Source organism: Salvelinus fontinalis, chromosome 21, assembly GCF_029448725.1.
Source record: "Salvelinus fontinalis isolate EN_2023a chromosome 21, ASM2944872v1, whole genome shotgun sequence".
Classification (NCBI taxonomy): domain Eukaryota; kingdom Metazoa; phylum Chordata; class Actinopteri; order Salmoniformes; family Salmonidae; genus Salvelinus; species Salvelinus fontinalis.
The window spans coordinates 27113029-27129512 of record NC_074685.1 but is presented as its reverse complement, the minus strand read 5'-3'; the positions used below and the strand labels follow the sequence as shown (position 1 = coordinate 27129512).

The following is a 16484-nucleotide window of genomic DNA, read 5'->3' as shown; positions in this document are numbered from 1 at the left end:
TTTGGTGATTGTTGTGTGCTGACCTTAGGAGGTAGAATGTGTTCCCTCTCTCCACTCCTCACCCTTGGTAATAGCGCATCACATGGCCACTGATCATGTTTGACAGAATTTTTTTAATGTTTTATTTAACTAGGCAAGGCAGTTAAGAACAAATTCTTATTTACAATGATGGCCTAGAGACTTGTTCTTAGTCTCTCAAAGAAAATAATTTGTTTATATGCATTGTTACTTTTTTCTAAACTCCTCTAATTGTCAGAAAAGTGTTTTTATGTAACTTCAACAGATTTTCAAGAATTTTCCTGAAATGCTTTGTGCTATGTCTACGTGGGTTAAATGCCAGGGATTCGATCTAGGAACCTTTCGGTTACTGGCCCATAGCTCCAACCACTAGGCTACCTGTCGCCCCGACATTTGATTTGTGTGTAGTGTTTAAGTCTAGCCCTATAGTGCCCTGTGTATTAAGGATACTGTGCCCCCCAATATTAACAACAATATTACAACCTTTGTGTAGGAAAGACCATATGAATATGAATAGTAAGGCTAAACATCCAAATCGGTCAAACAATTATACTGTAAATTAAACTGCATACAGAAACATTACTGAATGTTCAATACTCTCCAATGGGCCTCTTGCAAAGATAGAGACGTCAATGTTGCCTCTCTACTTATTCAGCTCATGTAGGACGGCATTGTAAGCATTAATTTGTTCTTAACTGACTTGCCGAGTTAAATAAAGGTTCAATAAAATAAATAAATGTAATGTAGGCCAGGTTTTCCCAAAGTCAGTCCTGCCCCCGTGCACGTTTGTGTTGTTGCCCTAGCACTACACAGCTGATTCAAATAATCAAAGTTTTGTGATGAGTTGGTTATTTGAATCAGCTGTGTAGTGCTAGGGCAACAACAAAAACGGCCCTGGACAGACTTTGGGAAACTGCTGTAGGCTCATCAAATCCCCACAGGAAAAATGGTCTGCTCAGTCCTATGAGCGCAAGTACACTCTCATGACACAAGATGGCAGTATGTCCCCTAGTCTGTTTAAAGGAGTAAAATACCTATCCAGGCGTTGTCATCCTATTGTGTTGTTTTGTTTGGTATCATTTAATCTATTTTTATTTGATAATTGTTGTGTCATTTTGAGTTTACCTTTTCCATATCACTTTAGAATCTGTTATCTGAATTAAAATCTCTCCTTCATTAACCAACCCTGGAACTGTGTGACTAACAACCGGACTGTGTGACAAACAACCGGACTGTGTACCTAACAACCGGACTATGTGACTAACAACCGGACTGTGTACCTAACAACCGGACTGTGTACCTAACAACCGGACTGTGTACCTAACAACCGGACTGTGTACCTAACAACCGGACTGTGTGACTAACAACCGGACTGTGTACCTAACAACCGGACTGTGTACCTAACAACCGGACTGTGTGACTAACAACCGGACTGTGTACCTAACAACCGGACTGTGTGACTAACAACCGGACTGTGTACCTAACAACCGGACTCTGTGACTAACAACCGGACTGTGTGACTAACAACCGGACTCTGTGACTAACAACCGGACTGTGTACCTAACAACCGGACTGTGTGACTAACAACCGGACTGTGTGACTAACAACCGGACTGTGTGACTAACAACCGGACTCTGTGACTAACAACCGGACTGTGTACCTAACAACCGGACTCTGTGACTAACAACCGGACTGTGTACCTAACAACCGGACTGTGTGACTAACAACCGGACTGTGTGACTAACAACCGGACTGTGTGACTAACAACCGGACTGTGTGACTAACAACCGGACTGTGTGACTAACAACCGGACTGTGTACCTAACAACCGGACTGTGTACCTAACAACCGGACTGTTGGAACCTCCCTGTATTTTGGTGTCTAACAAGTGGCTATATGGATATTTGAAATCATAACATACTAAATAAACTGAGTGTACAAAACATTAAGAACACTTGCTCTTTCCTTGACAAACTGACAAGGTGAATCCAGATGAAAGCCCTTATTGATGTCAGTTGTTAAGTCCACTTCCATCAGTGTAGATGAAGGGGAGGGGACAGGTTCAAAATATATTTTTAAGCCTTGAGACAATTGAGACATGGATTGTGTATATGTGGCATTCAGAGGGTGAATTGGCAAGATTAAATAATTAAGTGCCTTTGAACAGGGTATGGTAGTAGGTGCCAGGCGCACCGGTTTGTGTCAAGAACTGCAACGCTGCTGGGTTTTTCACATTCAACAGTTTCCCGTGTGTATCAAGAATAGTCCACCACCCAAAGGACCTCCAGTCAACTTGACACAACTGTGGGAAGCATTGGAGTCAACATGGGCCAACATCCCTGAGGAATACTTTCGACACCTTGTAGAGTCCATGCCCCGACGAATTGAGGCTGTTCTGAGGACAAAAGGGATGAGGGGGATGCAACTCAATATTAGGAAGGTGTTCCTAATGTTTGGAATACTATGTATTGAGGGCTGACTGACAGCTAAAAAGGCCATGCATTCTTGATTATAATTATTCATCACACAGGCAAAACAACAGGTGACATGTCTAATGTTTCATTGAGAATTGGTGCAGATACAGTGAAATATTCAACTATGATTGGGGATAGGCATAATAATAAAGATTTTCTGTATTTTACACAATTTCCATTGCATTTAAGATTGAAATGGGTTACACAGACTCTTACGGACTTTATTTTTACTGATCAATGAACTATAACATCCCACAATACATAGCAGGTATTTGGCTCATTCTCTGGGTCTAGTGTGTCGGACTATCTAGCTGTGCATGTGTTTGACGGACATGTTCTTCTGCTATTTGAGTAGGTAAAGAAAGAGACCACTGTCACAAGACACAAGCATACACACCAGCAGCACAGTAGCTACTTTACATAGTAAGAACCGAGCACGTGTTACATTTTTCAGTACAAAGCACTGTGAAAACTGCAGTGGTAAGCTTGTCATAAATATTGTCCACAAAAACGTAGCAGTATGAACTGTAAATTGAACCTATGTATGGACATCATCCTCAAATAATCATCTTCGGTGACCTGAAGCACGTTTTCATTCAGTCTCTGTCAGGGTTAGGTAGGTTACTTTCTAAATGTAATCTGTTACAGTTACTAGTTACCTGTCCAAAATTGTAATCAATAACGTAACTTTGCGATTACCCAAACTCACTAACGTAATCTGATTACTTTCAGGTACTTTTGGATTACTTTCCCCTTAAGAGACATCAGAACAAGACAAAAAGGATCCATCAAACACATTTGGTGTGTCATCATAGTGGTCTCTAACTTGTGGTCAGACTCGCTCAGTTGGAACAATCTTAAACTTGTACCTTTTTTATCAATGCTGAATGTCAGAGGAAGGCCCTAAAAATTGCCAAAGACTCCAGCCACACTAGTCATTGACTGTTCTCTCTGCTACCACATGGCAAGCGGGACTGGAGTGCCAAGTCTAGGTCCAAAAGGCTTCTTAACAGCTTCTACCCTCAAGCCATAAGACTCCTGAACAGCTAATCAAATGGCTACCCGGACTATTTGTATTGACCCCGCAACTCGCTGTTTATAGTCTATGCATAGTCACTTTACCCCTACCTACACGTACATATTACCTCAATTACTTCGACTAACCTGTACCCCCGCACATTGACTTGGTACCAATAGCCCCTGTATATAGCCTCGTTATTGTTACTCTTGTATTTTTTAAACTTTAGTCACCATTTTCTTAATTCTTATTTTTCTTAAAACTGCATTGTTGGTTAAGGGCTTGTAAGTAAGCATTTCACGCTAAGGTCTACACCTGTTGTATTCGGCGCATGTGACAAATTCGATTTTATCTTGATTTGAGAAATCAGAAAGGTGTCAATGTATTTTTTCGCAAACAGCCTTTCTGAATTTTAAAGTAATCCAAGAAGTAATCTATTTTTTCTAAAGTATCTGTAATCTTACATGTAATCAGCTACTCCCCAACCCTTGTCTCTTTACTGACTCAGTACTCTTTATTCAGTTTCTGTACTGACACTGTGTATCCTTCTGATTCACACTGTACATCGATCTACAGTGGAGCACATACAGTACAGTACATCTCTATCTCCAGGTGTGTTACAGTATCTTCTTCAGTGGGTGTACTCGCTCCCATTTCCCAAAACATGAAGACACATCAGCTTTATGTGAATAGCTGTACTGACTGATTCCAGCAGATCTCGAGAGAGATGTCTTAACTTCATGCCAATAAGTGCCACATCTCTTCCCAGAACTTGGGGGAATTTTAATTACCCAGAATCCTTTAGTGTTCCCAGTCAGACAGCCTCTCCTCTTGCTCCCAGGGAGTGGCAATGGACTTTCGTTTGACATGTAGCACCAGGGGCTGAGGGGCTCTGACAAGCAGCACCCTGTTGGGACGGGTTCTCCCCCGCTGCAAAACACCACACCTTCAGCAGGCTTTTACTGTGGACCCGGGTACTTTGGGTATGGCCTGGCACCCCCACTGAGGAAGAGGAGCCAGAGAAGGTCTTCCAGCAGCCAGAGGAGGAGGCGTGAGAGGCTGGGGAGGCTGCTCGGCGTGGCTGGGTGGGGGGAGTGGAGGAGCTGGAGGAGGAGGGGTGAGGCTGGGATCTAATAAGAGACGATGGATCAGGACTGGGACTATAGGAAGGAGAAAACCCCAGAGACTTGGAGCTCCTGCCACCCTGTCTGAGGCAGCGTCCATGCAGAACGTTGAGGAAGGCCCTCTGGAACTCCTGGCTGAAGCAGGGATAGATAATGGGGTTGATACAGCTGTTGAGGTAGCCCAGCCAGAAGGTGATCTTAAATATGGTGTCAGATGGTCTATACGATGGGAATATGGAGCCTGTGGAAAGAACACAGACAGAAATCACACACAAACGGATCTGTCAATATAGCAAGTACAGTAGTTCAACGTCTATATGAATCATGAATCATTTGCATGACCTATTGACCCCTATCTGATTTGAATACAGCACTAGGATGAGCAGAGGCAGCTCAGACATTCTGGTGTTCACTGTGTACTTACTTCAAGGTTATCTGATAAGATGGATGTAAGGCCAACATACGCTATCAGTCAAAAGTTTTAGAACACCTACTCTTTCAAGGGTTTTTCTTTATTTTACTATTTTCTACATTGTAGAATAATAGTGAAGACATCAAAACTATGATATGGAATCATGTAGTAACCCAAAAAGTGTTAAACAAATCAAAATATATTTTATATTTGAGATTTTTCAATTAGCCTTCCTTTGCCTTGATGACAGCTTTGCACATTCTTGGCATTCTCTCAACCAGCTTCATGAGGAATGCTTTTCCAACATTCTTGAAGGAGTTCCCACATATGCTAAGCACTTGTTGGCTGCTTTTCCTTTACTCTGCGGTTCAACTCATCCAAAACCATCTCAATTGGGTTGAGGTCGGATGATTGTGGAGGCCAAGTCATCTGATGCAGCACTCCATCACTCTCCTTATTGGTCAAATAGCCCTTACACCGCCTGGAGGTGGGTTGGGTCATTGTCCTGTTGAAAAACAAATGATAGTCCCACTAAGTGCAAACCAGATGGGATGGCGTATCGCTGCAGAATGCTGTGGTACCAATGCTGGTTAAGTGTGCCTTGAATTCCAAATGAATCACAGTGTCACCAGCAAAGCACCATCACACCTCCTCCTCCATGCACCATGGTGAGAACCACACATGCGGAGATCATCTGTTCACCTACTCCGCGTCTCACAAAGACATGGTAGTTGGAACCAAAAATCTCAAATTTATACTCATCAGACCAAAGGCCAGATGTCCACCAGTCTAATGTTCATTGCTCGTGTTTCTTGGCCCAAGCAAGTCTCTTCTTCTTATTGGTGTCCTTTAGTAGTGGTTTCTCTTCAGCAATTCGACAATGAAGGCCTAATTCACGCAGTCTCCTCTGAATAGTTGATGTTGAGATGTGTCTGTTACTTGAACTCTGTGAAGCATTTATTTGGGCTGCAATTTATGAGGCTGGTAACTCTAATGAACTTATCCTCTGCAGCAGAGGTAACTCTGGGTCTTCCATTCCTGTGGTGATCCTCATGAGAGTCAGTTTCACCATAGCGCTTGATGGTTTTTGCGACTGCAAGTTCTTGAAATTTTCCGTATTGACTGACCTTCATGTTGTAAAGTAATGATGGACTGTTGTTTCTCCTTGCTTATTTGCACTGTTCTTGCTATAGTATGGACTCGGTCTTTTACCAAATAGGGCTTTCTTCTGTATACCCCCCTACCTTGTCACAACACAACTGATTGGCTCAAACACATTAAGAAGGAAAGAAATTCCACAAATGTACTTTTAAGAAGGCAGACCTGTTAATTGAAATGCATTCCAGGTGACTACCTCATAATGCTGGTTAAGAGAAAACCAAGAGTTTGCAAAGCTGTCATCAAGGCAAAGGGTGGCTATTTGAAGAATCTCAAATCTAAAATATATTTTGATTTGTTTAACACTTTTTTAGTTACTACATGATTCAATGTCTAAACTTTTGACCGGTAGAGTACCTGTTTCTCTCTATCTGAAGAGCGTTGTCTCTAAAGGTCTAAAACATTCAACTCTTTCATTCCTATAGTCTGAGAATCTCAGGGGCATTAGCTTTGACATTGAATATTGTGCTCGCAGGTCTGAAGTTCTGCTTCTATTGAAATGCATGACTCCAGTAATGCTTTGCTGCCTTGGAAAGATGAAGGGTGATTGTGGGGCGCCGGCTTACTGCGCACAACACCATGCCCTTTATGGTTGTTGTTTATAATGGCTTTGGAATAAAAGAATGAATAGTGTTTTTGTTCATTTCATTTCTTCCCTGAAGTATAACCCTATTCGTTTGAGCACTGGTATTTCATTTGCTCTGCTTCTCCATGGCGGTAATTGAATTCCTGATGTACAACTAAAGAAAACACAGACAAGTATACGGAGCATTCAAGAGCGGAGACCAGGGTCGTAGACTCTGTTGCTATGTATACAATAAAAGCCCAATAAATCAAAAGGCTATTCCAACATCGGACTCATTGAATTACCATCAAGAAATTGTGTAGAAATGAATTCTAAAGTAGGATTAGAAGTGCACAGAATCTGAATGGATTCAGCTCCACTTCCCAAGACCAAAGGAGGTGTATTCGGAACCAAACCACCAGCAGGCCTTTTGATAACCTGTTAATTTACAGTAAATTAGTTCAACCCCAATCTCCATATAATCTTGAATTACAGATCTGTCGGATCCTTAATCAAGGATATTAAAGTCTGCGTAGCCATTATATGGTATTTCATTAATCACATTCTCACAGGCTTGTGGGGGGTATTAACGATGTTGATGACAGCTGTGAGGCAACGTTGGGTTTGACTACATCTATCATCACATGATCATATGTACTGAGTGTACAAAAACATGTTTTTTTTTACCCTCAGTTCAGCCTCAATTCGTCAGGGAATGGACACTACAAGGTGTCGAAAGCGTACCACAGGGATGCTGGCCCATGTTGACTCCAATGCTTCCCACAGTTGTGTCAAGTTGGCTGGATGTCCTTTGGGTGGTGGACCATTCTGTGGAAACTGTTGAGCGTGAAAAATCCAGCAGCATTGCAGTTCTTGACACAAACCGTTGCACCTGGCACCTACTACCATACCCTGTTCAAAGGCACTTAAATATTTTGTCTTGCCCATTCACCCTCTAAATGGCACACAAACACAATCCATGTCTCAATTGTCTCAAGGCTTAAAAATCCTTCTTTAACCTGTCTCCTGTCCTTCATCTACACTGATTGAAGTGGATTTAACAAGTAACATCAATAAGGGATCATAGCTTTCACCTGGATTCCCCTGGTCAGTTTACGTCATGGAAAGAGCAGGTGTTCTTAATGTTTTGTACACTCAGTGTATAGCTCTTATCTTTCAAATCACTGAACAATTGTTATACATGACTCATCCCATGGCTATGCTAACACCAGTGTTTTTGTAGCTGAATTTCTATAATAGAGGGTTGCATTTGTTTACGGCTCCTAACATTGTTTTTGGTGTACTGTAGCAGGAAATATGCAGAAAATAGGTCCTGTGGCTTAGTCTCCCTCTTTCAGTCTCAAAAACATTCATTTCCATTCAATTTTGTGCTTTTCCATTGAGAGGTTAAGATTTACATTTCACAGTTGAATAGAGTTGAGTGGTGGGGTTGATTTTTAAGAGATTTGGAAGGGAAGCTTCCCTGACTAGAAAATGACACATTGTGAGTCAGGCATTGGCAATCACACTCTATCCAGTAAGGGGGCTTTATATGCTGCTATGGGAAATCAGTTCTAGGGATTATTTTCTTGAGAAAAATGCAAATTCATTCAGTGATGTTATTCTAGTGATGGGGGGAAAAATCTATACAGTAGAGTATCGAAAGATTTTTTTTTACGATATTATATTGATTCTATGACCAAGTATCTACAAAAAAAAGAGGTAGGTAGTTAACATTAGCTAGGGTTAGTCGGCTGTACAGATGTATGATCATAATTTGATCTCCCTGTTGCAGGAGAACTTTCCTGCAATGCAGGACACCTAAAACTTGTAGTGTATTTGAAGTTTAAGGTTTATGAAGTTTGTGATTTTCATTTTTAAATTTCAGACTTGATTTTCCCTTACGTATCAATTTCAAATCTCAGGCATTTCTTCTTCTCTAGCTTCTCATTCATCTTCTTTTTAAATGGTGAGCCAACATGTTTTTAGAGCTTTTATTTCCACGACTGATCAAAACTTGTTTTCTCGTGACTCTCTCTTGTCCCGCTGCAGCAGACATGGTGAGCACTATGTTTGGAATATCAAATTGCATAAAATCGTAGTATCAAATCGCAATGCATATAGAATTGTGAGAATCATATCGGCACCTTAGTATTGTGATAATATCGTATTGTGAGGTCCCTGGCAATTCCCAGCCCTATGTTACTCCCTATGATACTGTTATTCAACAGTTGTTTAGACTTATGTTTTTCATATTAAACGTCTCTGCATCTGCTTTCATTTTCATATCGCATTCTCTTTTTCATTTCCATGCAATTCAAAACAAAGGCATGTAGCAGCACATAGGGAGAGCAAGGAAAGGCATTGTGGGATACCCACCAATGGGCATAACCAGGAAGAAGGGCAGCCAGCAGAGAACGAAGCAGCCAACCACAATGCCCAGAGTCTTGGCTGCCCTCTTCTCTCGGGAGAATTTCAGCAGGTGCATTAGGGCGAAGGTGGTGCGTCTCCGCCTCATGATGCACTTCTCTCCCTCCTCCTCTTGCCCCTCTGGCTTAGCAGGGGCATTTCCCCGATGGATCCTCAGTGTCACTCCCTCTCCCTCCGTGTCCATCCCCCCCTCCCTCTTCCTGCCCTCCCTCAGGTCTCGAGTCTTCCGCTTGGCCACCACATACACCTTGCAATACATGGCCAGGATGACAGCTAGTGGCACATAGAACGACCCCAGGGCAGAGAAAATAGCATAACCCGGTTCCTCTGTGATCCGGCACTCAGTCTCGTCCTCTGGGTCGGGCTCCTTCCAGCCGAAGAGTGGACCTACGGATATGGCTGCCGAGAGGCCCCAGAGAGCTGCCACTGCGACCAGGCCGCGCCGCCCAGTGGCCATGGCAGGGTAGTGCAGCGGGTAGCTGACTGCTAGGTAGCGGTCAACAGAGATGACACACAGGCTTAGGATAGAGGCAGTGCAGCAGAGAACATCCAGGGCGGCCCAGGCACTGCAGAAAGACCGGCCAAACACCCAGCGGCCTAGGACCTCCGAGGTGGCAGAGAACGGCAGCACAGTGGAGCTCAGGAGCAGGTCTGCCGCCGCAAGGTTGGCGATGAAGTAGTGTGTGACGGAGCGTAGGTGGTGGTGGCACACCACAGACAGAATAACCAGGATGTTACCGAGAACCCCGAAGATGACAAACACCCCCATCACCAGGCCCAGGGTCACCGCCTTACTGATATCCACCTCAGCGAAGGAGGAGGAACTGCAGTTGGGACAGCTTTCTGGCACAGTGATATTCTCATCTGAGGGAACCATTTTGAGTATATTTACGGTTCATTCACTAGTTGAATGTCTTTGGGATTGACTGTCATGTTTTGTTAAATCAGAATTCAGCCATGCAAACTTCAGCACAGGCGTTGGGAGTCCACCATTTGTATCGCCCCTTCTTGTGACTCAAGACTGGAGAAGTTGGTACCTCGTCAATCACAGGTCTTTGATGCTAGGAGGCATGAGCCCTTGCCAATGCCTGCACAAATCACATGACTTTGGCAGTAACATTAAAAACACTGACAGGTCAGGATAGTGAATCTTCAGCATTGTCACTGCTTGTTGCGCCATCTGTCTTTGGAGTTTGGCTGCAGGGCTTTCTGGGTCATAAAGTCAAGATCCAATATGTTTATGGTGTCTCTTTCGCGATGGGACTGAAATGGCATGATAGAAACTTGCTGGAGGGATGTTTTCATTGAACAGAAGTCCCACTAAAAACACAGTAGAAAGAGAGCAGTTAATAAAAAGGCCATCCCCCAGGCTCCATCCCTGTTTTACAGAATGGCAAAAGCTATATGTATTCACTGTTGCAAATAAGACTGAATAAGCCTGAGACTGAGTAAGCATTCGTCATAGCACAACCATATGCCAGGCATCCATTACATAAAAGGATATTCAAGATTTTGATAATAATCCTAAATAAAACCACAACACAGCAATATATATATATAGATATATATATATATATATATATATATATAAGATGATGGGAGTGCTGTAAATATGGATCAGACTGCCAAATATCTTCTTCCTCAAGAGTGAGGTTCTCTGTAAAGATTTCCTCACTTCACACATCATTACAATGCCGCCAGAGTAAACAAGAGGTCCCGCTTCAAGAAACACAGCATTTTCTATTTACTTTTCATCCAAATAACATTACTGAAATGTATCTGTCGATTCGCCTCCTGATACATAAAAGCATTAACTTCAAACACCAGCTCCACTGACACAGAATCATTGGTAGTCAAGACATAACTTATGAGGGAAACCAACAAAGCATAGAGGTTAAAAAAATAAATAGATATATAAAACAAAAGCACATTTTCATAAATCAGGCAACACGTGCTGGTCTCTGTAACGGGCTGTGTGTGAGTACTGAGACAGGCTAATTTTCACACACAGCTCCTTATAGTTACTCAGCAGCTAGATGACAGGCCAGGGATTGAACTGTACAGAGGGCAGTGCATTAAAGTTCTGAAGGCAGCGGACTGATAATTCCACTCGATACCACTCTGGGTGTACGTGTTGGAGATTTCGCATGTCATTGGATGAGATAAATGTTGGTGTAGCAGGAAAGGGGATAGTGATAGAGCCATCGCAAATTAATGCCAGTCAAATGGACCAGCAGGATCAAAGACAAGCAAAGAGATGAGTTGTTATGCCAGGTTCACTAATATGGAATGAGTATTGTCATTTTTCTTTGAGCTGTTGGACTTAATAAGTGTCCAGTTCTGACAGTTCGGGGAGTTGGTACAGTATGCCTGCCTGCTCCTTAGAAGCCTGGGAGGTGGGCCAAAATAGGTTATTTTGATGCCCAGAGGGTTTGATATGAGATAAAAAGCACTGGCTGGGGATCTAAAGCTGGCTGTGCCTTAGATGGATGATTACATGACCATACGTATGGGAGACCTAACCTACCTCTAGGTGTGTGTATGACTCAGTATGACTCAATACGAGGATGACTGTCATGATCATGAAGCAGTCTGTAGAGCAATACATACTATTGGTGTATCCACAATGCACCCTTACATATACGGTACAGTATATTTAAAGAACTGGAGTTAAAACAGCTAAAGGACAACTAAACATTCAAAGACAGTTGATGTACAGTAAAGATGATTGATTAACCCAAGACCCACAAACACTAAAGACCATTGAATGTAATCTCTACTCACTAGAGAAATGCAACCTTATTTCTTCAGGAGACTTCAGGGCACCACCAACCAAAGACCACTGAAACGTCTAGTTGTGTCCTGTTCATTGCTCACAGTCGCAACATTTCTTCAGTTATCTGTGAACTTCCAATACATTTCATAAGGCTGTCACATATTGCTGAATTCTCTTGTGCTATAGTAAGATTAGAAGATAGCATTGAGCTGGTCTCAGAGCATCTCACATTATTTTTGACATAAATCTAGGTTAGCTAGCTGGCTAATGTTTGCTGGGTTATGGTTAATGTTAGGGTTAAGTTTAGGAGTTAGGTTAAATGTTTAAGGTTAGGGTTAAAGTTAGGGGAAGGGTTAGCTAAAAAGGTTACATTTAGGGTTAGGGGTAGGGTTTGCTAACATGCTAAGAAGTTGCAAAGTAGCTAAAAAGTAGTAGGTAGCTGGAAAGTTACTAATTAGCAAAAATGCTAAAGTAGTCCGTGATGAGATTCGAACTCGCAATAGGTCTCATAGGTAGTAGCCTACAACTGCAAGGTTTTTTTAGGACATTCAATTTACTGTTGGATGAATACATGGCTGCAGCAGCAGATTAGCGATCTAGTTATGTGTTTTAAGTGTCCACTTCCTCAGGTGTTAAACCCCAACATAAATGTACATAAAGATGTAATTCATCTCGATTGAAGAAAAGAAATCTGGAATTGATGAAGTCCTAAAATATAGCATCTATAGTCTAATTGTTAAACCAACATTCCTGACAATCACTGGATCAGGTTCCATATCAAAATATTTTGAACCATGCATTCCTGCTTGGAAGTGTTCGATGAAAAAATGTATTTCTTGAATAAGATGATTAGTCATGATTTGGGTCCAACCAAATCATGGGCTGGTGCCACCAGCTGTAAAAGTAAGTGGCACCAGTGACACCAGGGAAAAATGTTAGTCTGGAGCCCTGTGATATTAATAATGCATAGGGGAGGTGTTGATTCAGGGGAACACATACGACAGGCACTACTTTGCAATATAGCAAAAGTCGCTTGGCTTTTATAACGTATAAGGCTTAAGCGGCCAGGCAGATAAACAGAAGAACAAGAAGAAGCACAGAGTGACAGCAGAGAAGATGCTGAGAGAGAAGACAGCACAATAGGAGGCAAACAAAATGGCTAGAGCAGAGTTGTATCTCAAGTGGTGTTTTTACATGTTGTATTTGTTATAGTTGACGGTGCACTGTGACGTGGGCTGGTGTGGATAAAATGCCAGGGCCAAATTCTTGTCCCAGTCCGCCCCTGCTAGTATGTCAGCAATCTATATCTTGAAGTCCTAATCAGTATGACTCTTTTTGAAGCAGAATATCAAACTCTGCTAGACAGCTAGTGCTGACCAGGGGGCAACCTCAATCTCTAAATAATTATCCTTAGACACTACCTGAAAATACATGCATGTTCACAAAATATGTGTCCTCAGTATCATTTGTATCATTTGAGTGCCAATCTGTTCTATCATGTTAACTCTTTGTCACTCATAGTCATGTAAAATGTTTGACATGACAATTCCATAAGTAGTTGTCAAGAGAACAGAAACAGACTGGCGCTGCACCCAGGCTTTATAGAATTTAAAGTTATCATCATGGAAGTTAATATTATAGGCCTGTTTCATTTTCCTGTGGCCATATGTTGTTTTGTCAGCTTCCTTTGTCCAGGCCAGCCTAATGATAAATGATCCCTATGCAATAAGTGCATATTCAGCAAGCTTCATTTATACTAAGCGTCTAAGTACACGCACCTGGCACTTACGAAACACTTGGCAAGTCACTTTTTGGTGCTCTTTAAACTGTTTGGAGACGCACATTTCCTTTGTTCTGTAGCCTACTACTTTGTCTTTGACGCAAGGTGAAATATTAAATCAGAGCCTGATCATCAATTGAGCCTTCCCACTGGGCACAGAAGTCAATTCAACGTCTATTTCATGTTGGTTCAACGTAATGTCATTGAAATACATTTTATTGGCATGTATTTCATTGAAATTACATGGAAACAACATTGTTTCAATCAGTGTGTGCCTAGTGGGTTTGAACTCTCATTGATTGGGATTGTTATCATTGATTTGACAGATTTTCCCACTTTAGTCTCCATAAAGAAAAATATTAGCATGTCAAACAAGCATCAGGTGTTTTGCTATTCTGCACATGCCTATCAGTGAATATTGCAGCCTTCATATGCTACATTTACACAGGCATTTACACAGGCAGCCCAATTCTGATATTTTGCCCAAATATTGGCAAAAGAGCTGATCTGACTGGTCAAAAAACCAATTTGTGGAAAAAGATCAGAATTAGGCTGCCTGTGTAAATGTAGCCTGAGACTATTGTGTGCACAAACAATGGTTTGAGCTATTCAGTGCTATTGAAAAATGATTGTTTTGGTAATGCCACAAAAGCTTTCTCATAGCACAGGAAGTCCTCATAGTTGACTGATTGTGCCCCGTGTAGCTCAGTTGGTAGAGCATGGCGCTTGCAATGCCAGGGTTGTGGGTTCATTTCCCACGGGGGGCCAATACAAAAAAAGTATGAATGTATGTACTTGTAAGTCGCTCTGGATAAGAGCGTCTGCTAAATGACTTAAATGTAAATGTGATTGTCTTGTAGAAATATTACATATTGAATTTTTTTATGGTACATTATAATTGATTGATTTATTGCATGTTTTGAGGAGCAATTGTGAAACAAATTCCACATATTGGAGGAGTAAGGAAAGTGATGTGCTTCTTAGGCAGTGTTCTGATTGTTTATACTCTACTAATGTCATGCCTATCTCATAGCATTTTCAAAGGTTTTTGATTGGCTATTTGTAAAAGTCTCACATTTTTGGGAATTTTAATTGAAAGCAAGTAGATGTGAAATGATGCAGGACATTTGAAAAGGCAAATGACTGAGGGCAGACCATGCATTCCAATTATAGTCAACAGTTCTCATTACATTTCCTCTCAAACTGTTAAAAGAGAAAAACGAAAGTTATAAAATCTTTCAATAATATATAACCATTATATTTACTTGTTACAATATAATAGACAAAAAGTAGACTCATTTAATAGACAAAAAGGACAGCATAATAATTAAACATTAATAAGTAGGCTATAGACATAATTAAAGCAAATGTTAGGTACATTACTTTTAATGTATTTATCTGAGACTAGTCTCTGCACTAGTCTCAAATATCCAATAGGTACAGGCAATTGTTGAATTTAGTTAGAAATAACAGAGTTGACTCACATTCCCACCAGCTCGTTTTGAAAAAGAATTCAAGAACAATATTTCATCAAATTAATTTCATGCAAAAATGGGAATGGCTTACCTTGTTATCCCTAAATGCCTCCCAAACGAGTACCGTTCTTTGACAGTACAAGTATGATCAAAGCAAATATATTTTTCGTATGGACTGGACAAACTATTCAGACGGTAGGCTATTTATGGCTGTTATGTCGAGACGCCCACACCCGGTGTAGCTCCCTGTGGAATCTGTCTGCTGCTGCTGCCCTCAGAGAAATGCACCAGCTAGAGACGCGCTTCACCTGATATTCAACACTGTGTGAGACAACACCCTCCTTTCTTTCCCACCCCTACACTCCACCACCCAACATCTCCTTTTTACATTTCATAGTCTACAGTCAGTAGCATAGGCTATTTAACTATTTTTTTTAGGGAGTCATACTGAGACCAAGGTGTCTTTTACAGATGTGCCTTGGATTACATAAATTACAGAAAATACACAAATCAATTTAAAAACAAAATGGTCATAAAAAGCAAACACATTCATCAGGGGCAGCAGGTAGCCTAGTTAGAGCGTTTGGCCAGTAACCGAAAGGTTGGTGGATCGAATCCCCAAGCTGACAAGGTAAAAATCTGTCATTCTGCCCCCGAACAAGGCAGTTAACCCACTGTTCCTTAGCCGTTATTGTAAATAAGGATTTGTTCTTAACTGACTTGCCTAGTTAAATAAGGTCCTCAATCAGCTTTCTGAATTGCCCGAGAGGCATCAAATTAAAGAACATTTTGAAGATTTTTCCACAAATAAGGTGCAAGAACTCAGTAGAGACCAAAGGAATTTCCAGAGTTAACCATCCCTGAGACCGGGGGTGGTAACTCCTATGTCTAAAGTAATGATGTTACATACAGTGGGACTTTTTGTAAAAGGACTTTATAAATGAAAATATAACAATGTATCAACCTATGTGACATCAAAGAGGGCCAACCAACTTTCTGGTAGAGAATGCAGTGATGAGTACAACAATTGTTGCTTAAAATAAAGAGCCGTGCGTTCTGATAAACTGCATCTAATCGCTTTAATGAAATGGCAGCTGCGTTCATACTGATGATGTCAACAAAGTCTAGGACCGATAGGAATGTCGACTGAATAATCTGCTTTCTACTATTTATCGAGAGACAGGACCTATTTCTATAGAATAAGTACATTTTTATTCTCAGCTTCTTAACTAACTCATCCATATGCTTTTCATAA

At 41.4% G+C, this 16484-nt stretch overlaps 1 protein-coding gene across 2 annotated transcripts; it reads right to left on the bottom strand.

Annotated features, from left to right (window-relative positions):
* Positions 1-2068: 2068 nt before the first annotated feature.
* adra1ab (adrenoceptor alpha 1Ab) lies at positions 2069-15492 on the bottom strand. Of its 2 annotated transcripts, none has more exons than XM_055874519.1 (3): positions 15321-15492; positions 9148-10518; positions 2069-4874 (listed from the first exon to the last, which is right to left on the bottom strand). In XM_055874519.1, the coding sequence occupies exons 2-3, from the start codon at positions 10073-10075 to the stop codon at positions 4324-4326; spliced, it is 1479 nt and encodes a 492-aa protein (XP_055730494.1). In that variant the 5' UTR covers positions 10076-10518; positions 15321-15492; the 3' UTR covers positions 2069-4323. The 2 variants fall into 2 exon arrangements, with proteins under 2 accessions (XP_055730494.1, XP_055730493.1); XM_055874518.1 differs by lacking the exon at positions 15321-15492 and adding an exon at positions 11983-12709.
* Between the last annotated feature and the right edge of the window lie 992 nt (positions 15493-16484).